Source organism: Plecotus auritus, assembly GCF_963455305.1.
Source record: "Plecotus auritus genome assembly, chromosome: 4".
NCBI classification, from domain to species: domain Eukaryota; kingdom Metazoa; phylum Chordata; class Mammalia; order Chiroptera; family Vespertilionidae; genus Plecotus; species Plecotus auritus.
Genome location: NC_137775.1, coordinates 116,302,606 through 116,328,286, shown reverse-complemented (window position 1 = coordinate 116,328,286; position 25,681 = coordinate 116,302,606). Strand labels below are relative to the sequence as shown.

General features: G+C 39.8%; 1 protein-coding gene across 9 annotated transcripts in view; it reads right to left on the bottom strand.

Annotated features, from left to right (window-relative positions):
- Positions 1 to 25,681, bottom strand: part of ST7 (suppression of tumorigenicity 7) — a 311,491-nt gene that overhangs the window by 92,190 nt on the left and 193,620 nt on the right. For all 9 annotated transcript variants that reach the window (XM_080665997.1, XM_080666004.1, XM_080665996.1 and 6 more), the window contains one exon: positions 24,079 to 24,176. In XM_080665997.1, coding sequence (XP_080522123.1) covers positions 24,079 to 24,176 — 98 coding nt within the window. The remainder of the gene's footprint in view (positions 1 to 24,078; positions 24,177 to 25,681) is intronic.

The window sequence follows — 25,681 nt, the reverse complement described above, 5'->3', positions numbered from 1 at the left end:
TGAGTTCAGTCCCTGGGTTTTCATTCCCTTCTGGCCTGAAGTATTTCTATTGAGAAGTCAGCTCACAGTCTAATGGGAGCTCCCTTGTCAGTAACTTTCTGTCTATCTCTTGCAGCCTTTAAGATTCTTTATTTGCCTTTAATGTTTGCCATTTTAATTACTATGTGCCTAGATGTTGGTCTTTTGGGGTTCATCTTGATTGGGACTCTGTTTCCGGAACCTGAGTAACTTTTTCCTTCATCAGGTTAGGGAAATTTTCTGCCATTATTTCTTCAAACAGGTTTTCTATTCCTTGCTTGGATTCTTCTCTTTCTGGTACCCCTATAATGCGAATGTTGTTATGTTTCATGTTGTCCCAAAGCTCCCTTAGACTCTCTTCCTGCTTTCAATTTTTTTTTTCCATTTTCTGCTCTGAATGGGTGTTTTTTCCTACCTTGTCTTCTAATACACTGAGTCAGTCCTCAGCTTTTTCTAGTCTACTGTTGAATCCTTCCAGGGTGTTCTTTATTTCAGCTATGTCATTCCTCATTTCCAATGGATTTTTACTTATTGTTTCAAGCTCTCTTTTCATGTTGGTGTAGCTCTCACTGAGACCCCTATAATTCTCATTAAGTTGCTTGTAGTTCTCACTGAATTGTTTGAGCACCCTTATTACCATTACTTTGAATTCTTCATCTGACAAATTCTTTACCTCCATTTCATGTAGTTCCTTTCCTGGTGATTCCTCCTTTTCTTTCATTTGGGGGTTGTTTCATTGTCTTCCCCTTTATGCTGTCTGTTTTTGTTTCTGTATATTAGATCAAACTGCTATGCCTCCCAGACTTTGTGGAGTGGTCTTATGTAGTAGATGTTTTGTGGGACCCAGTGGTGCAGTCTTAGGTCTCCTGAGCTGGGTTCTCTAGCAAAGCCCCTTACTTGAGTTATTTGGATTCTCCTGGTGTAGTTGGGTGTTGAATGGTATTGTCCCATTCATGGAAGGAGTCTCCTCTCAGGCTGGCTGACTATGTGACTTACTCCTGACTACATCATGCATGCTTTTGTGGAGGTGCTGACTGAAGGGAACAAAATACAACACAGCAAAATACAAAACAAAAGAAAAACATACACAAAACCCCTACAGCACCAACAAAAGTAACCCTATAGAAGAGAGAATTAGGAAAGAGAAAAGAGAGCAAGAATGATAGAAAAAAAGAAAGAAATATGAGAAAACAAAACAAACAAAAAAAAACAAAAGTACAAACAAAAACAACAAAAAGGGGGATGGAATATGTAGATGCAGAGCTGAAATAAAGAAAATCAGAATAAATATTTAGGGAAGGAAAACGGTTTAAAATAAAAGAGGAAGAAAAGAAATGAAATGAACAAAAATTTTTGAAAAGGAAAAAAGATGCGAAAGCAGAAGAAAAAGGAAAGAGAAAGAAAAGAGAAAATAAAATTGATTAGTGAAAAAAATGAAACAAAATTGGTAGGAAAAGGGCACAGGAAAATTAGCTATATGAACAAAACAACAGAGACTAGCATAATAACAAATCAATAAAGCAGATAGATAAAGAAGATTTAAAACAGGGGGAAAAGAAATAAAAAATAAAATAAATAGAAGAGAAAATAAATAAAAAGTAAAGTGGCATTCATTTCAGCAGATTTTAGTGTCCCACGAGCCTCCCTTTGAGTCCTACTCTTCTGTTCTGTCTGCCAATTCTAGGATTCTTGTGAGGTAATTAAGTGCTAACCATTGTCAGGAACTGTTCTCCTTTGGCTTTCAGCAACCTGCTTGAAGCTCCAAGTGATCCACCATTTGTGTCTGTCTCCACAGGCCTTGGCTGTAAGCAGGAGGGGCCATCTGCCCTGTAAAGCAGGTTTGTTAACAGCATGGGGCCAGCAAAGTTACCCTATTCCCCAGGCTTCACCTCTGCCCACGTTTGCCTGCTAGCCAGCTGTCAATCTTAATCACTCAAAAGTCTGTTACTAAAAGGGTTAGTTGTGTTGTTGTGGGGTGTTTTTTGGGGTGGGGGGTCGGGAAGTGACGACTATTTAGCTTTTTAGCTTTCAGGGAATGTGGTGGGTGTGTTTCCGTCCCAGAGCTACTCCTCTGCAAGTGTCTCAAAATATTACTCTGCCCTAAGCTGAAAGAGATCCTTGTATGGAAACCCAGGGGGTCGGCTGGAAACCTGGAGTTTTCATCAGCTTTCTAGTGCGGGCAATATACCAGTCTGGTTCCCAGGATAGTGGGATGGGCAGCACCTCTGCCAATCCAGTCACTGAAGCTCATGAGACTGTTCAAACCTGTAGGCTTGACCTCTGCTTTTGTTCCCCATGAAAAGGTCAAAACACAGGGTGTGACATGCAGGGATCCTGAGGTAGGACAGGCTGTATCACCTAAGGCAGGGTTTTTTCCTTTTTCTGCCCTCTGGCTACTGGGAGCAGCTTGCTCCTCTCAGGAAAAAATGGCCGTTTTGGTTTGGGGACCTAGGACCAAATACTCCTGGCTGCTCACGTCTCCCCACAATGCTTCCCACCCCAGCCTCTCCTTAGGTACCTGAAGTCCACACCTCCCTCCCTACAACAAATCCTTGGGTGAGTAGTTGCAAATGAAAACTGTGTTCTGGGTTTCAAAAAAGAAAGAATGGAAACTGTGGCTGGCTTTCTCTCCAGCAGGCTTCAATCTACCAACTCCAGACTCCACCTTGGCCGGCAGTCCTGCCGCTTTTCATGCCTGGATGTGGGCACTGGTCTCAGCTCTGGTGCTCTGAGCTGTGGAGTCCAGCCTGGGTTCCAGGACTCGGGGCTTAATCACAAGGAACAACAACAGCCTGTAATTATTGGAATCGAGAGTCTAGGTCAGTGGTCGGCAAACTCATTAGTCAACAGAGCGGCAAACCGCGGCTCCCGAGCCGCAGTTTGCCAACCACTGTTCTGAAGGAACAGACCCTCCCATAGTCGGGATCTCCCTCCTCATTCTCGGCCTGGCACTCCTGGAAGCTGTGTCAGTTCCAACCTCACCCTTCCTATTGGTCAGGTGTTTTCTGTCCTTTCTTGATATAAGTCTCCTCCTCAGCTGGACCTCAGTTAGTAAGCCCAGGTGAATGTTCTCTAATTTAGTTTTATTTCCAGTCTGGCCCTGGCAGGAGGTCTGCTTCTTTGGCTGCCATTTTTTCTCCTTCTTTATAATTTCTATTTCTTTTCACATCCAATCCATTCTGTAATTCATTATTCAACTGGTTCTTGAGAAGCTAATATGTGCCTGGCACTGTTCTACTGAGATAAAAGTAGTAAACAGATTTCTTAAAAATTCTTTCCCACCTGAAAGTGACATTCTCGTGAAGGGAGAAAATAAGCAGGTAAGTAAATATACAGACTGTCAGGTGGTGACTAGCTCCAAGGAGAATAAATAAAGAGGAAAGGATGTTAGGGAATATGGACGTGGCAGGCAGATGCAATTTTAAACAGAGCTGTCAGTGAAGGTGGGCTAGGGAAGGCATATCGTAAAGAAAACATTTAAGCAGAAACTGAAGCAGATGAGGGAGTGTGTCCCCAGAATGTCTGGAAGAAAAACGTTCACGGAAGGGTTCCAGCGAGTGCAAAGATCCTGAGGTGGGAGTGAGTCTTGCAGGTTCAACAAATAGCAAGGCCAGTGTGGCTGGAGCACAGTGAACATGTGTTAGAAAGGAGGGCTGGAATACCTAAAGCTGAATAGGCCACTTTTAGCTTAAATTGTGAGACGAGAGACTACTGGACAGTTTTAAGCCAAAGAATGGCATGATCTAACTTATGTTTTACATGGCTCACTCTCACTCCTCCGTGGAGAGTAGATGCAAGGGGACAAGAGCAGAACTGTCAGACCAGTTGGAAGGTTATTACAACCCAAGTTGAGATAATGATAGTTTTAGATCAAGAGGCTGGCTGTGGACACAGTAAGAAGTGGTAGATTTTAAATACACATTTAAAGGTAAAGCCAATATAATTTACAATAGTCAAATCCTGTTGATTCTATTTCCAAATAAGTCTCAAATCCATCCACTTCTCACTGCCACCCCCAATTCCACACCTTCATCAGTTCCTGCCTGCATTACTATTATAATTGCTTACCTGTTTCCATTCTTGTCCTCCATTCTCAACAATGTACCAGTAATCTTATAAAAATGTAAGTTAGATCACATCCCTCCTCTGTTTTACATCAATGGCTTCCCCTGTACTTAGAATGAAATATAGATGCCTCACTATTTCCTTCAAAGTCCTAAATGACACACCTCCCACCTGCCTTTTCAAATTCATCTCATTCTGATCTTCTCTTTACATACTAAATTCTCTCCAGTTTTAGGGTTTCTACATTAGCTCTTACTCTGTAAAATCATCCCCTGATATTCACACTTCAAGTCTCAGCAATAATGTTACCTCCTCGTGGATACCCTCCTAGAGTAATTATCTAAATTGGCCCTGCCCCAGCTACCCTGTATCATAGCAGCCTTTACAGTTCCTTCATAGTACTTATCACAGTCTGTAACTATTGTCCAAGGCCCTTCTCCCCATTACAGCCACAATTGTTGTCTGTCTTGTTGTCTACTATACTTAGTACCTAGAACTCCTTGTAGGCACTCAAAAGATACTTGTTTTTAGAAAATAAATCCATCATTCCTTCTTCTCTTCCCTCCTTCCCTCCCTTCTCTGACCTAGTGTTCATGGCACATCACCTTACCACTTCCTTGACTATCCCTCATGTTCCTGGCATCCCAGTCTTTCTATTTCACTCACCCAACAACACCTGACTTTGCATCAACCCAGATATCTATCATTTCAGGCCAAAGGGCACAATGTTTGGTTTGGAGGAACAACTAAAATATAATTTTCTAAAAACAAGTATCAGATGCACTCAAAAGGGAAAAAACTACGGTATATATGCAACTTCATTTTTTATAAATCTAATGGTAACCACACACAAAAAAAACCCAAACCAAGACATAAAGCTTAAAAAAATAGGAAACAGAGGAAATATGTACAGAATATGACCAAACAAAAACAACAGACAGGAATATAAAGGAAAAGGACCAATGGAGGCACAGGCTACTGGAAAACAAAAGATAAAATGGCCATAGGAAATCCTTATACATCAATAATTACCCTAAATGTAAATGGTCTGAATTCACCAATAAAAAGGCACAGAGTAGCAGAGTGGATCAAAAAACAAAACCCAACCATATGCTGCCTACAACAGACACATCTAAGCTGCAAAGACAAAGGTAGATTCAAAGTAAAATGATTCTCCAAGCAAATAACATCCAAAAAAAAGCAGGTGTAGCCATACTTATATCTAACAAAATGGATTTAAAGATAACAAGAGACAAAGATGGACACTTTATAATGATAAAGGAAACACTACATCAAGAAAACATATCTTAACATATATATATATGCACCCAACCAGGGAGCACCAAAATATATTAAACAGCTACTCACAGAACTAAAGGGAGAAATAGATCAAAACACAATCATAGCCCTAACCGGTTTGGCTCAATGGATAGACGGTCGGCCTGCTGACTGAAGGGTCCTAGGTTCAATTCTGGTCAAGGCCATATACCTTGGTTGCGGGCACATCCCCAGTAGGGGGTGTGCAGGAGGCAGCTGATCAGTGTTTCTCTCTCATCGATGTTTCTAACTCTCTATCCCTCTCCCTTCCTTTCTGTAAAAAATCAATAAAATATATTTTAAAAAAACACAACAAAACACAATCATAGTTGGAGACCTCAATACTCCAACACAGCTCTAGACAGATAACCAAACAGGACATCAATAAAGAAATATCAGCCTTAAATGAAACACTAGACCAAATGGACACAATTGACATTTACAGAACCTTTCATCCCAGAACATCAGATTACACATTCTTCTCCAGTGCACATGGAACATTCTCAAGGATAGACCATATGTTGGATCAAAAAACTAGCATCAACAAATTCAAGAAGATTAAATCCAAGCATATTCTTTGACCACGATGCCTTAAAATTAGAAATCGATTGTAAAAAGGAAGTAAAGAAACCCACAAATACATGGAGGTTAAACAACATACTATTAAAAAATGACTGGGTCAAAGAAGAAATGAAAGATGAGATAAAAAAAATATATAGACACAAATGAGAATGACAATACAACATATTAAAACCTCTGGGATGCAGTGAAAGCAGTAACAAGAGGGAAGTTTTTATTGTTACAGGCCTATCTCAAGACACAAGAGAAATTCCAAGTAAACAACCTAACATCATATCTTAAAGTACTAGAAAAAGAAAAACAAAAGCAACCCAAAGTCCGCATAAGAAAGAAAATATTAAAAATTAGAGCAGAATGAAATGTAGAACAAAAATATTATACAAAAAAAAATCAATAAAACAAAGAGCTGGTTCTTTGAAAAGATAAATAAAATTGACAAACTCCTGTCTTGACTCACTAAGGAAAAAAGGGAAACTATCCTATAAACAAAATAAAAAATGTGAGAGAAGTCACCACAGATATCACAGATATACAAAGGGTCATACTAGAATATTCAATAACCTAGAAGAAATGGGTAAGTTCCTAGAAATATCTTCCTAGACTAAATCATGAAGAATTGGAAGATCTAAATAGACTGATAAGCAGTGAAGAAATTGAAACAACCATAAAAAACTCCCCCAAAACAAAAGTCCACGACCAGATGGCTTCACCAGTGCATTCTACCAGGCGTTCAAAGATTTAAAACCTATCCTTGTCAAACATTTCAAAAAAATTTGAAGAAGAGGCAATACTTCCTAACACATTCTATGAGGCCAATTTAACTCTGATACCAAAACCTGGTAAAGATAACACAATAAAGAAACTACAGACCAATATCTCTAATGAATACAGATGCAAAAATCCTAAACAAAATACTAGCAAATCGAATATAACGGTACATCCAAAAAAATAATACATCATGATCAAGTGGGGTTCATTCCAGGGGCACAAGGATGGTTCAATATACACAAATCAACTACATAATTCACCACATTAACAAAAGAAAGGATAAAAATCATATGATCTTACCAGTAGATGCAGAAAAAGCATTTGATAAGATACAACATCCATTTATGATTAAAACACTCAATAAAATAGCAGTAGAAGTACCTCAACATAATAAAGGCCATATATGATAAACCCTCAGCTAATATCATACTCAATGTGGAAAAATAGACTCTCCTCTAATATCAGGAACAAGAGAAGGCTATTCACTCTCACCACTCTTACTCAATATAGTGCTGGAAGTCCTAGCCCAGTGGTCGGCAAACTGCGGCTCACGAGCCACAGTTTGCCGCTCTGTTGACTAATGAGTTTGCCGACCACTGTCCTAGCCAGAGCAGTAAGACAAGAAGAAGAAATAAAAGGCATCCAAACAGGGAAAGAAGAAGTCAAACAGTCACTTTTTGCGGAGTACATGATTCTATATAAAGTAAACCCTAAAGATTCTACCAAAAAAACTTTTAGAAACATTAAACAAATACAGTCAAGTTTCAGGATACAAAATCTATGTGCAAAAATCCATTGTCTTCTGGTATACTAACAACAAAACTTTAGAGAAAGAAATGCAATTGCAACCAAAAGAATAAAATACCTAGGAATAAATTTAACAAAGAATGTGAAAGACCTATATACTGAAAATTACAAAGCATTATTAAAAGACATTGAAAAAGACAAAACAAAATGGGAAAATACCCATGTTCATGGATTGGAAGAACCAACATAGTTAAAATTGCCGTATTACCTAAAACATTATACAGATTTAATACAATCCCCCATCAAAATCCCAATGTCATTTTTTTTTAAGAAAAAAGAATGAGAAATCATCAGATTTGTATGGAACCACAAAAGACCCCAAAGCAATCCTGAGAAAAAAGAATGAAGCTGGAGGTATCATACTACCTGACTTAAAATTATACTGCAGAGCTACGATAATCAAAACAGCATGGAATTGGCAGAGAAACAGACACACAGATCAATGGAACAGAATAGAGAGCCCAGCTATAAGACCACATGTATATGGACAGATAATTTTCGACAAAGGAGCCAGAAACACACAATGAAGTAAAGACAGTCTCTTCAATAAATGGTGCTGGGAAAACTGGAAAGCCACATGCAAACAAATGAATCTGGATTACAGTTTGTCCCAAGTACAAAATTAATTCAAAAGGGATCAAAGACCTAAATGTAAGATCCAAAACAGTAAGTTACATAGAAGAAAATATAGGTATCAAACTTATGGACCTTCGTCATAGAGAACATTTTGTGAACTTGACCCCAAAGGCAAGGGAAGGCAAAAATAAATGAATGGGACTATATCAAACTAAAAAGCTTCTGCACAGCAAAAGAAACTGTCAACAAAGCAAAGAGGCAGCCAACCAGATGGGAGGTGATATTTGCAAACAGTAGCTCTGACAAAGGTTTAATTTCCAAAATATATAAAGAACTCATAAAACTCAACACCAAACAAATAAACAATCCACTTAAAAAGTGGGCAGAGGCCCTAGCCAGCCGTGGGCAAACTACGGCCCGCTAGCCGGATCCGGCTGTTCTATCCGGTTCTCTTGCTCTCCCCTCTGCTCCTTTACTTTGAATTTATATTAGTTCACACAAACACTCCATCCATGCTTTTGTTCCGGCCCTCCGGTCCAGTTTAAGAACCCATTGTGGGTCAAAAAGTTTGCCCACCCCTGCGCCTAGCCGGTTTGGCTCAGTAGACAGAGCATCGGCCTGCAGACTGAAGGGTCCCAGCTTTTATTCCAGTCAAGGACACATGCCCAGGTTGCACGCTCCATCTCCAGTTGGGGGCGTGCAGGAGGCAGCCGATTAATGATTCTCTCTCTTCATTGATGTTTCTCTCTCTCTCTCTCTCTCTCTCTCTCTCTCTCTCCCTCGCCCTTCCTCTCTGAAATCAATAAAAAAAAAATTTTAAAAAGTGGGCAGAGGACCTGAAAATACACCTCTCCCAAGAAGACATATAGATATATGAAAAGATGTTCAACCTCATTGACAATTAGGGAAATGCAAATCAAAACTATAATGAGATACCACCCTATACCTATTAGAGTGGCCATTATCAACAAGACAAGCAATAACAAGTGTTGAAGAGGTTGTGAGAAAAAGGGAACCCTCATTCACTGCTGGTGGGAATGCAGGCTGCTACAACCACTATGGAAAGCAGCCTGGAAATTCCTGAAAATTAAGAATAGAACTACCCGTGTTTCCCCGAAAATAAAACATCCTCCGAAAATAAGACCTACTTATAGGTTTCCTTCTGAGTGAAATATAAGGCACCCCTCCGAAAATAAGGCCCCCAGGCTCTGTCTCAGAATGAAAATTAATTTACCATAAACTGGTCGCTAGGGCCGCCCCGACTGGCATCTAGCAACCAGTGACATTACCCGGAGTCCTGACGTCACTGCTGTGTGGAGGCGGAGCGGAGGTCGGAGTGAGCTGTGAGCGCGGGGCGGGAGAGAGGAGGAGACTTTCGCAGATGCGTGTAGAAGAACAGGAGGATTAGAGCGGACGGGACGCGGTGAAGGTGGTGAGTGCTGGTCTGTCTCTGGTGACACTACCTGATGCTCACGGCTGCCTTCATGATGACTGAAGGTTCTCAGTCAGTGGCAGACCCTGCTCTAGCCCAGATCTAGGCCCCAGCAAGCCCAGTGACAGTCCCCAGGCAGGCCCCAGGGGGTAAATGTCTGATAAAGGGGTAGGGGGGATGTCTGGTGAAGGTGTTCAGTGGCACAGGGGTGGGGGGAGGGGGATCACTTAAAATGACACAGGAGGATCAGAGGGGACAATCAAAATAACACAGGAGGATCAGAGGGGACAATCAAAATGACACAGGAGGATCAAAAGGGGTTACTAAAATGGTAATCCCCCCTCTGATTCTCCTGTGCCATTTTGATTCCCCTCTCTGGTCCCCCCTGTGTCATTTTGAGTGATCCCCCTCCCCCCACCTTGATACCCCAATTCCTTTTTTTTTACCCCTACGGTAGAAATGAGCGCAAAAAGAAAAAGCTACTCCGTGGAGTACAAGAAAGGAATCGTGGAAGACTCTTGGGGCCAAAATCTTACTGCTTTCTGCAAAGAGAAGATGTTGAGTATCTGATTGGTCCGAAAATGGCGAGCAGAGTATGGTAACCTCATTGAACAAGTGGACAAGGGAAATGCTAAAAAGCGCAAGTGTGGATCAGGTCGGCAACCATTATTTTCCAAGCTGGAAGACCTGATCTGTGAATGGGTTGTTGACAGGAGAGCAAAGGCTTTGGTTGTGAATAGGGCTCAGATTTAAGAATTTGCCCTTGCAATGGCACCACAGTTTGACATAGCCCCCGAAGACTTCAAAGCATCACAACACTGGCTGGATAATTTCCTTCAGCGAAGTGAACTGTCTTTAAGAAGATCTACAACACTGTTTAGGTTGGAACATACTCAAGTTATTAAGCGAGCACTTGCATTCAAGTCCTTTATTGATGATGCTGACTTCTCTAAATACAATCTTTCCAACATGATTGCTATGGATGAAACTGCAGTGTTTATGGGCCAATCATCTCAAACAACAATTGAACAGCAGGGTGCCTCCTTAGCATACATTCCCTCCACTGCTTACGAAAGTGCACGTGTTTCCTGTATTTTGGCAATTTGTCTGGATGGCACTAAAATCCCACCTTTAATCATTTCTAAGGGCAAGAAGGAAAAGATTGAACGTGTTTTGGGTGTTTTTATTCTTGAAACTGAAAAAGCCTGGGCCACACAAGCAGTTATAAGGAAGTGGGTCGATTTAATGCTGCCGCTTGTTATGCGAGGGAGCCAAAGAGGTCTGCTAGTCTGGGATGCAGCCAGCACTCACCGCGCTAAAGACATGAAGACATTTCTTCACGAAAGAAAAATAGATCAGATAATGATTCCCGCAGGAATGACGGCCTATCTCCAGACTCTTGATATTGCAATCAACAAGCCATTCAAAGACAATTTGCGCATGGAAATTAATGACTACATTGAAAATAGAATGGAGAAAAATCAGCGTGGAAACTCTGTGAAACCTAAACTGCAAGAAGTTGTGATTTGGGTGAAGAATTCATGGGAGAAAATCACTGACAGTTGCATCGCAAATGCACTGCGAGCAGGCTACCTTGACAAGAAGTACTCATTTAAAGACAGTGCTATTGCTAAACATGAGAGATTTGGTCCACTGATTCTGAAAGAAATGGAGTCACAAGAAATTCACCAGGAAATTCAGGAATTGGATTGTTATGATGATGTTCCAGAAGATGATGACATGATTGTCATTGAATAAATGAGTAAATTCTTGATACTGTAGGATTCACAGTTTGTCTGGTTTGTGTTGACAACTACCATACTACCGTACCGTATACAGGTAATAAATTTCCTTTATTTTCATTTAACAATAAATGTGTGCCGTATTCTTCTTCATGGAAAAATAAGACATCCCCTGAAAATAAGACCTAGCGTGTCTTTGGGGGCAAAAATTAATATAAGACACTGTCTTATTTTCGGGGAAACAGGGTACCATATAACCCAGCAATTCCTCTCCTGGGTATATATATACCTGAAGAACTCGAAATCATGTATTCACAAAGATATATGCACCTTTTTGTTCCTTGCAGCATTATTTGCAGTGGTCAAGACATGGAAACAACTTAAGTGTCCTTCAATAGAGGACTAGATAAAGAATATGTGGTCCATATACACAATGGAATACTACTCAGCCATAAGAAAGGATAAAATAGCACTATTTGCAACAACATGGATAGACCTTGAGAACATTATGCTATGTGAAATACGTCAGTCAGAAAAAGCTAAAAACCATATGATTTCACTCATATGTGGGATATAAAACTAATATTCATGAACCCAAACAGCAGTGTGGTGTTGCCAGAGGGAAGTGGATAGGAGGGAGAGGGGATCCTAAAATAAGGTGACAGGAGATTTGACTTTGGGTGGTGAGAACATGGTACAATATACAGATCTTGTAGCATAGAAACCCATACCTGAAACATATATGTTCATGTTGACCAATGTCACCCCAATCAATTTAATAAATATTACTTACAAATAAATAAATTATAGAAAGTTTTGTTATAAAATCTGAATATACCAGGCAAATATCAATCCAAATAAGCTAGAGTACCCATCTTATTAATACAGGTTAAAAAGAAAATCCAGGCAGAAAAATGGGGACAAAGGGTATTATATATCATCAGAATAATCATCAGCATAAATGCTTCTGACAGTATACCCTCAAAATATATGAAGCAATAATTAATGGAATATGGAAAAAATCAGATAAATAAACTATTGGAAGTGAATATTCTATCATATCCCTCTCAAACACTGAAAGAGCAAGCAGACAAAATAAGCTAAGATACAGAAGATTTGAACAACATGGTTAATAAACTCAAACTAGCAAATAATATAAACTTTGATAACCAACAGGGACCACATTACTTTCGAGCACAGATATAATTTTTATGAAAACTATGTACTAGGCCTCAAAGGAAGCTTCCACCAATTCTCTCTATATAAATATATGATCTTTGTTCTCTAAGCATGATGTAAAAATTATTGACAAGGAGCAAAAATATAATATATAGGACAAGATGAAAATACAAGGCAATAAACAAATACTCAGAAGCAAATGGAGCTAACTGTTCAACCTAAGAAATTGGTAATAAAAAAAACCAAACGTAATAGAGGAGAAGGAGAAGAAACAAAATTGTACTATATGGGCAGAAAACGCTGGGGAAAAGTTGAGAAAATAAACTAAACCAAATCCTAGCTCTTTTGAAAAGATTAATAAAATAGACATTCCTTTGGCAAGATTAATCAGAGAAAAGTAAACAAAAAGGCAAATAAACAAAACATAAAATGAAAAGGGAGAAAAAAAAAACAGTAATTTTTAAATTATGGAATAATACAGTCTCAAAACAGCCTAATACAGAGAAACATGGGAATAGTCATGTATCACTGACGAAAATTTACACAATCATAAGCAGCCATTCTGAAGAGTATACTCTCCAGACATACTGCAATCAAACATGCACATGCTCTAATACCCAGCAATCTTACTCCCAGGCATACACCGTAGAAAAAGCCTCTCACATGTCTATAAGGGTGTTCACTGTAGCACTCTGCGACAATGGAAAATTGGAGGTAACTGGGGTTCCTTTTAATTTACATTATTTTAAAAATAAATGTTACCATTTATAATGAAGGCAGAAAATTAGTATAATGAAACCAGTAACAAAGAAGTGTCATACTCAACAAGAAGCTGGAAATCAAAGGTCACAGGTACAAAGCTCTAACTGGGAATTTGTATGCCATAATTTTGATTCACCAATTCAAATATGTTTTGACTGTGTCTATGTACAAGGTACTGTGCAGAAAAACAAATATCATACCAGCACTCAAGAAGCTCTAAATCTAGTGAACTTCAATTATCCTTTTGTATGCTTTAAAAATTCAGCTCAAAAAACTTGTCTCTCTCTGTTCATTTAGCCCTAATCTCTCCTTAATGAACAGATCTCATGAGTAAGTGATTTGAGATAAACACTGAATATAGGAATAACTGTGAACAAAGAAGTCAGGAGAAATGGTACTATGTTATCTCAAAACTTACATGTTTTCTTTAGTGAGGGAACCCCACAGAAGATGCTCGAATATTAAGCATCCCCATGAAAGCTTAGTTCTCGTATGGAAACGTGGGTAAGATACAAATCAACTCTGCTCAAAATCCTTACATGATTAGGTATGTATTTTTAGGAACAAAGAAAAGGGGGTAGAAAAATATATATTGAATGATGAGTGTTGGTTACTTCAGTGAGAGCATGGTAGGAGTGGAGGGAATATATATCATAACTTCCTTCTTTTTTGACTTGTTACAATGAATATAAATTATTTCTGTAATTTAGTAGGACACTCATGGTGTGTGTAAATTAAATGAAATGGTCTATGTAAACTTCTTAATAAATTCTGGCACTTGGTAATTAATGCTCATGTAACTTACTGATGACAAAAACTGAACTAGAGAAAATGCTGAGGATGCAGGAAGGATCCAAGCCCAGGGAGGAGGTCATTGTAGTTTTCTCTGGCTATTTTTACAAAGAGCCATAACTGAGAACACAAGAAAAGGAGGATGATTAGATTATTACATTTTTCAATTAAAAATAACCTGGCCTGTGTGGCTCAGTGGTTGAGAGTTGACCTATGAACCTGGAGGTCACAGTTCAATTCCCAGTCAGGGCACATGTCTGGGTTATGGGCTCAATCCCCAGTGTGGGGCATGCAGGAGGCAGCTGATCAAATGAATCTCTCTCATCACTGATGTTTCTATCTCTCTCTTCCTTCATCTCTGAAATCAATAAAAATATATTTAAAAATAATAATAATAGATGTTGCCTTGGCCAAGTGGCTCAGTTGGTTGGAGAGTCATCCTGAAGAAAAACAAATATCATACCAGTAAAAAAAAAAAAAAATGAATTGGTGAATCAGAACTATGGCATATAGATTTATCATCTTTACCAGCGAGGCTGAGCATGGGTTTGACACCGTCAAAGGCATTTAGAACATGCCTTTAGTTGATACATGTAATGAAGTTTTAGAAAAAGGGAAAGTTTATACAGAGTATCTATGTTTTTATATAGGATCTGATGTTGTGGGTTGAATTGTGTCCTCTAAAAAGATATATTAACATCCTAACCCTTGGTGCCTGTGAATGTGACCTTATTTGGAAATAGGGTCTTTATGGCCATAATCAAGTTAAGATGAGATCATAAGTCCAATTCTAAATCCAGTATGAGTGGTGTCCTTATGGAAAGATGAAAATCTGGACACTGAGATACAGGTATATGGGGGGACCGCCATGTGAAGTAATGCACCTACAAGTCAAGGAGTGCCAAGGACTGCTGGCAAGAGAAGATGCTTTCCTAGAGCCTTCAGAGGAAGGCTGTGTGGCCCAGCTCACCCTGGGCTCTGGACTACTCGTCCCCAGAATGGTGAGAGAACGAATTTCTGTTATTTAAGTCACCCAGTTCATAATACCTTCCTACCACAGCCCTAGGAAATTAATACACCTGGTCATACACAAATCACAGGTTGGCTTTAAGCTAAATTTAGGTGGGTGGATTTTTTCTTTGACATCTGCATTTCCTTGTGTCTACTCCATTTTTACCTTTTTTACATCCACCATTTTTTTCTTTTCTTTTTTTTTCTTTCTTTCAGGGTGTTTTTTTTTAAAAAAATAAATCTTTATTGTTCAGATTATTACAGGTGTTCCTCTTTTTTTTTCCCCATAGCTCCCCTCCACCTGATTCCCCACCCCAACCCACCCCATGCCCTTACCCCCCGCCACTGTCTTCATCCATAGGTGTAAGATTTTTGTCCAATCTCTTCCTGAACCCCTTACACTCTCTTCTCCCTGAGAATTGTCAGTCCACTCCCTTTCTATGTCCCTGCTTCTATTATATTCACCAGTCCATCCTGTTCTTCAGATTTTTTATTCACTTGATTTTTAGATTCACTTGTTGGTAGGTATTTGATGTCATTTTGTTGTTCATAATTTTTATTTTTACCTTTTTCTTCTTCTTCCTCTTCTTAAAGAATACCCTTCAGCATTTCATGTAATCCTGGTTTGGTGGTGATGAACTCCTTTAGCTTTTTCTTGTCTGTGAAGCTCTTTATCTGACCTTCAACTCTGAATGATAGCTTTGCTGGGTAGAGTAATCTTGGTTGTAGGTTCTTGCTGTTCATCACTTTGAATATTTCTTGCCACTCCCTTCTGGCCTGCATAGTTTCTGCCGAGAAATCAGCTGACAGTCGTATGGGTGCTCCCTTGTAGGTAACTAACCGTTTTTCTCTTGCTACTTTCAAGATTTTCTCTTTGTCTTTTGCCCTTGGCATTTTAATTATGATGTGTCTTGGTGTGGTCCTCTTTGGATTCCTCTTGTACGGGGTTCTGTGTGCTTCCTGAACTTGTAAGTCTATTTCTTTCACCAGGTAGGGAAAGTTTTCTGTCATTATTTCTTCAAATAGGTTTTCAACATTTTGCTCTCTCTCTTCTTCTGGCACCCCAAAAATTCAGATGTTGTTACGCTTAAAGTTGTCCCAGAGGCTCCTTACACTATCTTCATATTTTTGGATTCTTTTTTCTTTTTCTTTTCCTGGTTGGGTGTTTTTTGTTTTCTCATATTTCAGATCTTTGGTTTGATTCTCGGGGTACGTTGATCTACAGTTGAGTTTCTGTATATTCTTTATTTCAGACAGTATATGCTTAATTTCTGACTGGTCCTTTTCCATTTTTTTGGCATTCTCATTAAGATCCTTAAAGGTCTCACTAAGATCCTCAGCGGTTTTTAGAAGATTCTCGAGTAACTTTATAAATGTGGTTCTGAACTCTATGTCGTCCAGTAGTTTGCTTTCCTCCACTTCTTTCATTCGTGACATGTTTCTATGTCTCTGCATTTTGCTGCTTCCCTGTGTTGATGGAGTGGCTTTGTGTGGTAGATGACCTATAGGGGCCAGTAGCTCAGCCTCCCCAATCACCTGAGGTGGACGCTCTTGGTACACCCCTTTGTGGGCTGAGTGCAAAGTCTTGGTGTAGTTAAGCCTTGATTGCTGTTGGTACACTGGGAGGAATTGACCTCCAGGCCAATTGGCTGTGAGGACCCGCTGTGTCTATAATGGAAGAACTGCTGCACTGGAGACACGCTTATGGTGCAGGACTTGTTTCAGTGGGGCTTTGGTGCTCACTTAGTCTGCCTCTTGAATGTGTCATTTATGGATGTGAGGAGTTGAAATCTGGTGTCTCACTGACCACTAGGTACACTGGCTTCTGGATCTCCAATGGGGTGCAGGTCAGCTACTGTCTGAGGCCACCCAGCAGGTGCTACAGCGAGAACTAGTTTTCTCCTCTTTGCTTGGGGTTTGGAGGTTTTGGAGCTGTCTGACCCGGGCTGCAAGTTTGCTAGGTTAAGCTGTGATAGGGCAGGTCATTCATATGCTAAAGCCGCTGCTTGGAGCTTGGGTGGGTTTGTAGATTGTGCGGGGCGGGGTCTCAGGGCCTGACTAGGTTAGGGCGTGGCAAGCAGCGATGGCTGCCAGTTAGCCGGCTCTGCATCCCGCGCCCCAGCACAGTAAACAATTATTCCTGTGCGCAGCCCTGCAAGCAAGCCACCCTCACTTTCCGACCCGATGGCAGACAGTCCAGCTTCTCCCCATAGGAGTTTGGGTCCCCCGCGTCTCCCCAGAAACTGGAGTTCGGAGTAATCGGGAGCTCGTCTCCCTTCGGGTTTAAAAAAAGCAGCGCTCCCAGTTGCCCGTCGCCAGCCCGATTCGCGCGCCTCTGTACCTCAGCTTTTCAGAGCTTGTGCACCTCTCAGTGCTGTTTTCTTTTTCCTTCTAGTTGTAGAACTTCCACTCAGCCAGCTTTCCCATGGTTCTGGGTGACAGACGTTTTGTCTTTTAGTTGTAGTTTTGAAATTGTTGTGCAAGGCAGCAGTTTAGGTGTTTACTTATGCCGCCATCTTGGATCCTCTCTCCATTTTCCTTTTTTGAAAGTGGTCTCAGATATTATTTTTTAAGTTTTATTTTTGTCATCATGAGAAAATAATAAAAACATGCTCAATTTAATAATTTAATATTACATACATTCATAAAACAGATCGATCAATAGCTATAATCTTATTGATAACAATTTTCTATTTCAATTTTTTCTTATGTTTACACAGTGGCTCTCAAAGTATAGTCAAGAGGTTCCTGAAACCTTTTCAGGGGATCCTTAAGTCAAAAATATTTGCATAATATGTTTTTTGACTTTTTCACTCTCATCCAATCATGAGTAGACAGGCCACATGCTGGCTGATACCACAGAAGACTAAATGCAGAGCGAATATGCGACTCCAGCTGTCTCCTATTCAGCTGGACACTAAAAATTTATGAAAGTGGGAAAACTATGTCACTCTTCTCATAAACTTTTCTGTTTGAAACACAGTTACTTTTCATTAAAATGTTATTTGTGTTAACATGTATTTATAATTGTTATTTTGAAGTGAATAAATATTTTTAAACTTCTGCTTTAGTTGATAAATGTAAATATCTATACTAATAAAAGGGTAATATGCTAATTAGACTGGGAGACCTTCTGGACAAAGCCATAGTGGCGGGTCTGAGGCAGAGGCGGTTAGGGGGGATCAGGCCAGGAGGGGAGGGCAGTTGGAGGCAAGCAGGCTGGCAGGCGGAGTGGTTAGGGGTGATCAGACAGGCAAGCAGATAAGTGGTTAGGAGCCAGCGGTCCCGGATTGCAAGAGGGATGTCTGACTGCCGGTTTAAGCCCGATCCCGGGCCTAAACCAGCAGTTGGACATCCCCCAAGGGGTCCCAGATTGGAGAGGGTGCAGGCCAGGCTGAGGGACACCTCCCCCCCCCGTGCACAAATTTCGTGCACCGGGCCACTAGTGTATAGATAAAATTATAAGTACCAATAGATAAACCCACATATACAAAAGTTTTGGGGTCCTTAGTAATTTTAAATGGGTTCTGAGACCAAAAAGTTTGAGAACCACTGGCAATATTAGCATCTTTTTGTTAATCCTCACCAAAGATATGTTATTGGTTTTTAGAGAGAGAGGAAGGGAGAGAAATAGAGAGAGAGAGGGAGAGGGAGAGAGGGAGAGAGGGAGAGAGGGAGAGAGAGAGAGAGAGAGAGAGAGAGAGAAACACCGAAGTGAAAAACATTGATCGGTTGCCTCCCATATGCGCCCTAACCAGGAATTGAACTTGCAACCTAGGTATGTGCCCTGACAGAAAGTCAAACCCCCAACCTTTTGGTGTTTGGGACAATGTTCCAACCAACTGAGCTAGCCAGCCAGGGCAGCATCTATTTTTAAATGAAAAAAATGTAATAAAACTATATCTACCATGTACACCTTTCCTTTTCACTTAAAAATATATCCTAGACAACAATGGTAAGAAAAGCAACACTAACTGAGTATTTACTATTCATGAAGTCCTATGCCAAGGGCTTTGCATAGATTATTCCATTTTATTACTATATCAACCCTATGATACTTCAGAGATAGGTGACTGGTACACCATACTCTCAGAAATACTCACTAGCTATGTTACCTTCAACAAGACCTATGTCCAGGCTTGTTATGAGAATTAAATTAGTTTATATTTGTAAAGCACTGAAAACAATACCTAGAACACAGTAAACACTACAGAAATATTTGTTAGCATTTAGATGGTATTTAAAACTCTGAGTCCAAATGTAGTTCTCCAAAGTTGTAGACAGAAATTGAAAAGAAGGCACAAGACTGGCCATGGATACTTCAAATTTTGGAAGTCAGGACACTGAGGAGAATCTAGCCAGGAAGACTTGTGAGATTTTAGAAGAACGAAGAGAACATGGTTTCCTAAAAATCATGTTTCTAGAAGGTTGTGATGATCTGTGTCAAACGAGCAGACAGAATATTGAAAGAGGCAGTGTTGCAGAGATAGTGAAACAATAATGAGATGGAATGACTCAGGTCTGCAGCAAACTACAAAGAGGTGGGAAGACAGGTGATAAAGTCTGAGAGTCTATCTTCAACTTTCAAAGAAGCTGCAGTTTAGGGAAGAGAGGCAGACAATGATCTGGAAGCAGGCACAAGAAGCAAGGAAAACCACTACCCCACATCCAGCTTTCACATCCTCCTCTCTCCCATCCCTCCAAACAGAACCATACCACAACCTCCTAGTTCATTTAGTCTCCATACCTTGGATTCCTCTTCAGGGAATCCCATCTGAGACAAAACAGGTCCCCAAACCATCCCAGAGTTCTAGTAGAAACTGATCAAGTCTAAAGATGCTTTAGAACAGCGGTCGCCAACCTTTCAAACCTCGTGGACCACCAGTGGTCCGTGGACCACCGGTTGGCGACCACTGCTTTAGAGGTTTGTTCCACAGTAGGGGGAGCTCAGTCTACTAACAAGGGAATAAAACCCAATGTCTGCCTTGAACAGATTTATCACTTCAGGGTTTTCTAAACCAGTGGTTCTTAATGGGGAACAATTTTGCCAACAATGGGACATTTAACAATGTCTAGAAATATTTTTGGATATCACATTGGGGCAGGTTGCTACTGGCATCTAGTGAGTAGATGCCAGGGACTACTGCTAAACATCCTACAATGCAAAGTGTAGCCCTCCACAACAACCCAAAATGCCAATTATGCCAAGACTCAGAAACCCTACTCTAGACCTGAGAAGCTTTTGGTTTCTTTCATACAGGCAAACAACCCCATCCTCACCAGTTATCTATGCCAGTTCTGAGTGAGTATGGCTAAGGGTCCAAACCAAACAGTCAGTCTTATGAATTCTATTCCAAATCTGCTCAGATAGGTCAGGGGGGAAAAATAGACAAAAAGCTTGAGGTTAGCTAAATGGTAAAAGTTAAAAAGAAAACAGAAATTGTGTCATGTATCAACTATTAAAAAGGGACAATTACCAAAAACGAGAACAAGCAAAAAGATTGTTCCTTAAATTTGAGAAAACAGAAAATGCAACCTTTTCATTTGGAATAATAACACCTTACATGAAGTTCAAAAGCCATACCCACTGCCAAACATTACTTCAGTAAGGGGCTTCCATTCTCGATTGCAAAAGGAAGCTAATTTAAGTGAGTTTTTTGGAAAAACATCCTGGGAATTAAAAATAATTCATGTGTTGCTTTAAAAAATGAGAAGCCATGAATCTTGATATAAGGAACCTATGTGTTCTTACCTCATCAATATTTCACGTAAGTATCATATTTTATTAGACCCATAATCATCTACCACTGTTACTTCCTGGAATTTCCTTTCCTTCTCTTTCAGGATTTCTCATCAGTTAAGTTTTCCCTTCATTAAGGGGATTCCAGAGAAAGTTTTTTAGAGTCTATTCTCTATAGACATTCTGACTCTAGCATTTCTATTTCCATTTTAACATCTGCTCTAGGAAAGTTTCAACCAATGCATATGGGGAGAGGATGGCAGTGTCTTAAAGAAAAATTAGATCCTCCTGCTTAAAGGTTTTATCAGCGTGCTGCCTGGAGTCCAGTGTGCTGTTTTATCAGCGGAAGCTTCTCAGCAAGATGGTTTCTGTGTGTTGTTAAAGGAGGGAACCAACCCCTCAGTGTTGTCCCCATTTATGTATGACCCTTGACATGAGAGGGGTCAGGCCCAGCCAACAACTGTCTCCTACAAGGCTGGGACCAGCTGCAGCTTTAGCAGAGAGAGGGATCCTCAAACTCCCTTCCTCCATTTGGGTGCCAGGAATTTCTGAAGGGAAGAGAGCACTTGGAATACTTCCCTTCAAAACACATCTCCAGCGTGTCTGACAGTGTCTTTCACAGGACTGTTACAAGAGCAGGGCCCACATCAACTGGATGCTCCATAAACCCAGTCAGAAAGCAACATGCGTTGGTATTCTAATAATATGACATTGTTTTAGAAAAGTAACCCAAGAAGCAAACACATACACATACAGATACACACATACATAAATGTGTGCATATATATGTAGAGAAAAAAAGAGATTGCTTGTCTGACTGATTCATTCAAGAAAAAGAAATCAGAAGTATCCCAAAATGTCCATCAGTGGAATGGGCAAGCAAATTAAGGCATACATATATAATGGAAAAAAAATAGGGAAAAACTGTAAGCATGTTTACGATTTGCTCCCTCGATTACCCTTGTAGGTGAGAATCAGTATGCCCAATTAACTTAAGACAAATGAAAAGCCCAGAAAAGGGAAGTTGCCCTGAATCACAAAGCTAGTGAAGAGCAAAGCTAAGATTCACATCCAGGTTTTCGGACTCCTGCCCAGCATTTATTCCACTGCACGAAGACTTTCTCCTAAGATCTATATTTGGATTAGGTCAGTAAATGGAATTGTAAGTACAAAATAATATTAAATAAAAATCAAACCATAGTAAAGATGTATTGGTTTTAATTGTGAAATTTTATATGCATATACTAAAAATGATGATAATCCAAATGAGACTGATGGAAAACAACTGGAATTAAAATCACCCAAGTTTGTTTTTCCTATGAAGTTGCTTGAACATATAATACAGAAAATCAACAAAATCTGCTCTTCCATGCATGCCTATACTAGGCTAATTAAGGGTTAAGAAAAAACAATAAATATAAAACACCTGTTCAAGGCTGGATGCAGCTGTGCCAGGTTAAGATAGAGAAAGACCCCGTCCTTCATAAAATTCTCAGCTCTTTCAGAACTGACGGAACTGGTTGCATTTCTCTGCTATATCAAGGGATGAAACTTCTGCAAGTTAAAAAGCTTGAGGCAAGTTCATGTCTCTGCAGAAATCTCCTTTTCTTAACATTAGCACTTATACATTATAACAAACATTATTTAAATTTTTCTGTCAACCGAAAGAATTAAATCCTGAGAGATCCCCTTAGCAGTGCATCTATCACCTTCAGTCAAATAAAATCACTTCAGAATCTCTCTCCTCTTGTTCCTATCCTCAGGTCTGGGGACGATACTGCTACTGAAGGAGGAGCCGGAATCCACGCCCACACCTCACTTAGATGCTATGACCGCAGAAATCACCAGGCTTCGGCATGGAGTGCAGGCCTCGCCTCCACAGAGACTGGGGACTCACAGAAATCACTGCCTTTCCAGAGACAAGTTGAGAAAAGACTCACTAGGTCTGCACAGTCGATTCTCAAACCCCAAAGCTGAGATTGGAGAAGATACCACTTCTTCCTGTTCCCTTGGTTCTTTCATTTTTATAATGAACAGTTACCTAGTCTCCTAACCCAGAAGACAGCAGAAGAAGGAAATGTTGACCAAGGTTTTCTGAAACTGTATTTAAAAAGGAAATGGTTTATAAATACAATTCACACTAGTGTTAGTTTCTTTATTTAAAGTGTTTATTTTTTTAAATGTAGAAGTAAAAGTTTATCAACTGGTTTCTCTTAAAGGCACTGCTTTGATTTTAAATTACGTAATAAGAGCCTCCCCCTTGTTCTCTTTCATTTTGAAACTCTACCATTAAAGTATCCTGACTCAAGAATCTAGGAAAATGCTTGAAATGACTACAATACAATCAGATCATAATATTATTAAATTTGAGGGTAACAAATTGATCCATAGTTTATTCAAACCTTCCTAACAACTACACATAAAAAAAAAAGTCAGTTCACTAAAGTGGCTGATCTCATTCTTGGCTTCCAGCTATAGTCTCAAAAGTTTAATAAGGACATCTTTGAGATTTCTTTAATATGCCAGTCACTCTATTAAAAATTTTGCATGTATTATCTCATTTAATCTTTGCAACAATTCCAAGTAGTAGTAGTTATTATTATTACTTTCTTATGTTACTAGTGGCCTGGTGCACAGATTCGTGTACATCGAAAGGAAATTAATTAGAAGGTGGCCCGCCAGGGCGAGATGGGGCCTGACACACCCTGGAGCAAAGCTCCAGTGGTCTCTCCCTGCTGGCTGCACCTGGAGGTCAAAGGGCGTCTGTGGAGTCAGTGGGGTTCCTCCAGCAGGTGGGGTCCCTCGTCCTGGCCTACGGGGATCGGGCTGAAACTGGCAGTTTGACATCCCCCAAGGGGTCCCAGAGTGCAAGAGGACACTCTGCAAAGTTGCTGTCACTCGGCAGCTCCTGTGTTGACTGTCTGCCCCCTGGTGGTCAGTACGTGTCATACCTACCGGCTGGTCGGCCGGTCACTTAGCCTTTCATATATGTAGATTATTGGATTGTTATTATCATTCTCTTTTTACAGATGAGGAAACAGGGCATAGAGAAGATCATTCATTTAGTACATGGGGATCATTCATTTAGTACATGGGGAGTACATGGGGAGCAGCAGCTGGATCATTCATTTAGTACATGGGGAGCAGCAGCTGGACTCCAGACAGTCTGGCTCTAATGCCCATGGGACCACCACACCATGACTGGTATTCTCTGCTACAGCCACTCAGTGGGCTCCTCCTTCTCTAAGTCAGGTTCATTGCTACGTTCCCAACCACAAATTCAAACTCACATCTCTCATCATTTTCACTGCTTCCCTGGTCCTCCCGAGTCTTCTGGCACACATTGCTAGCCTTCTTTTGATGTAGACCAAGACATTGGTGTCTCGTCCTGAAAAGGAAGACATAGAACACCAAAATTAAAAAAAAGAAAAAAGAAACAAGAGCTTTCAGCTGATCAGCAGGAAGAAATACAGGGGCCCATTTGCCAGGCCTTTGAGGTAAAACCTCAGAGAGAAAAGACTGCTCCTTAGTTTTGAACTGACAACTCTGCTAACAGAGTAAAGTCAAAGTCCTTAGAACTTCCAAAGGTCAAATCATGTGACTGACTCTCTAATCCATGCTTTTGAGTTAGGATGTTCAGTGTTTGATAAATAAAATCATCTGCCACAATGTGCTGGGAAAACGAATATACCCACAATGCATGTGGTTTACAAGCAAGAATTCCACATTCTGCAAGTGTGCATGTTTTTGGTGAAGAAGCAAGAGGTGAATCTCAGGTTGCATCCTAATGAACATTTTTTTTTCCTTCTTGACATTAAGTCTGGAGAAGCCTCATTTTGAACTTCTGTTTTATATTATTCTTTCCCAAACATTACTGACATCATAATCATCTCCAGGTCCCCAAAGCAGTCGATTTTAGATGGCAATGTAATACATTCCAGATATGACAACAGAGTATGCAACAAAATGAAAAACTTACCCTAGTGTTAGAGAAAGCACTGACAAGCTAAACAGTTATAATAATAGTCACCAAAATGGCTCTTAAAAAGTACATTAACAACTTCTTATCTTAATCTTTTATTTAATTATATGTCCTTTTGGGTATGTTTCCAGACCAGTGAGAACATACATGTGCTTAATTCTCAATAAAATTACCATGTTTGAGACAAATATGACACACCTGTTATAGATTAAGTACATGTATAATATGCAGCTATTAAAAGATGTTAAGGCTAAAGTCCTAACTTCTCAAGTTTTAAACAATGAGAACAAGATGTGTGCTGAAAATCTGCCAAGTACCTACAAATTATTTTAAAGATGTGATTATATTTTTTGGATATATATAGGCAATAGGTTGAAAGGATTTAATATACAGAAGAAAAGAAATAAAGAAAATTTTTTATAGGCTATGTAATTTTATGTGTTAATCCTCATTTAGTTCACAAAGTGACACTAATATGTCTTCAAAATTTATTTATACATATCTTTTAAAAGCAAGATACATTTGGTGATTAGAGACTTAATTTACATTACTTACTGCAAAATATAAATAAAAACCTGTGTATTATTGTGAAACTACTCATGTATACACAGGCCATAATGAAAAGATTTCGCTGCACCTCAGTCACAGGGAGTAATGCACTTAGTTTCTGCACCAAATCCAAGTGTAACACTAATATTTTATAATCGCAAATATGAAGGAGATACACTCTTACTCTCCAAGTGGCAGGAGGGAGAAATGAGGTGAGAGAAATTCCACCTTAAGGAAACAACCCAAAGTCAGGTTGGATGATGAAAACGCTCTCTCTCATGAGGATTACTAAATTTCGGTTTAAACAATCAAAAAACTGACAAGTCTGGGGTTGGGGGAGGGGAACTTCAAAAACAATTTTG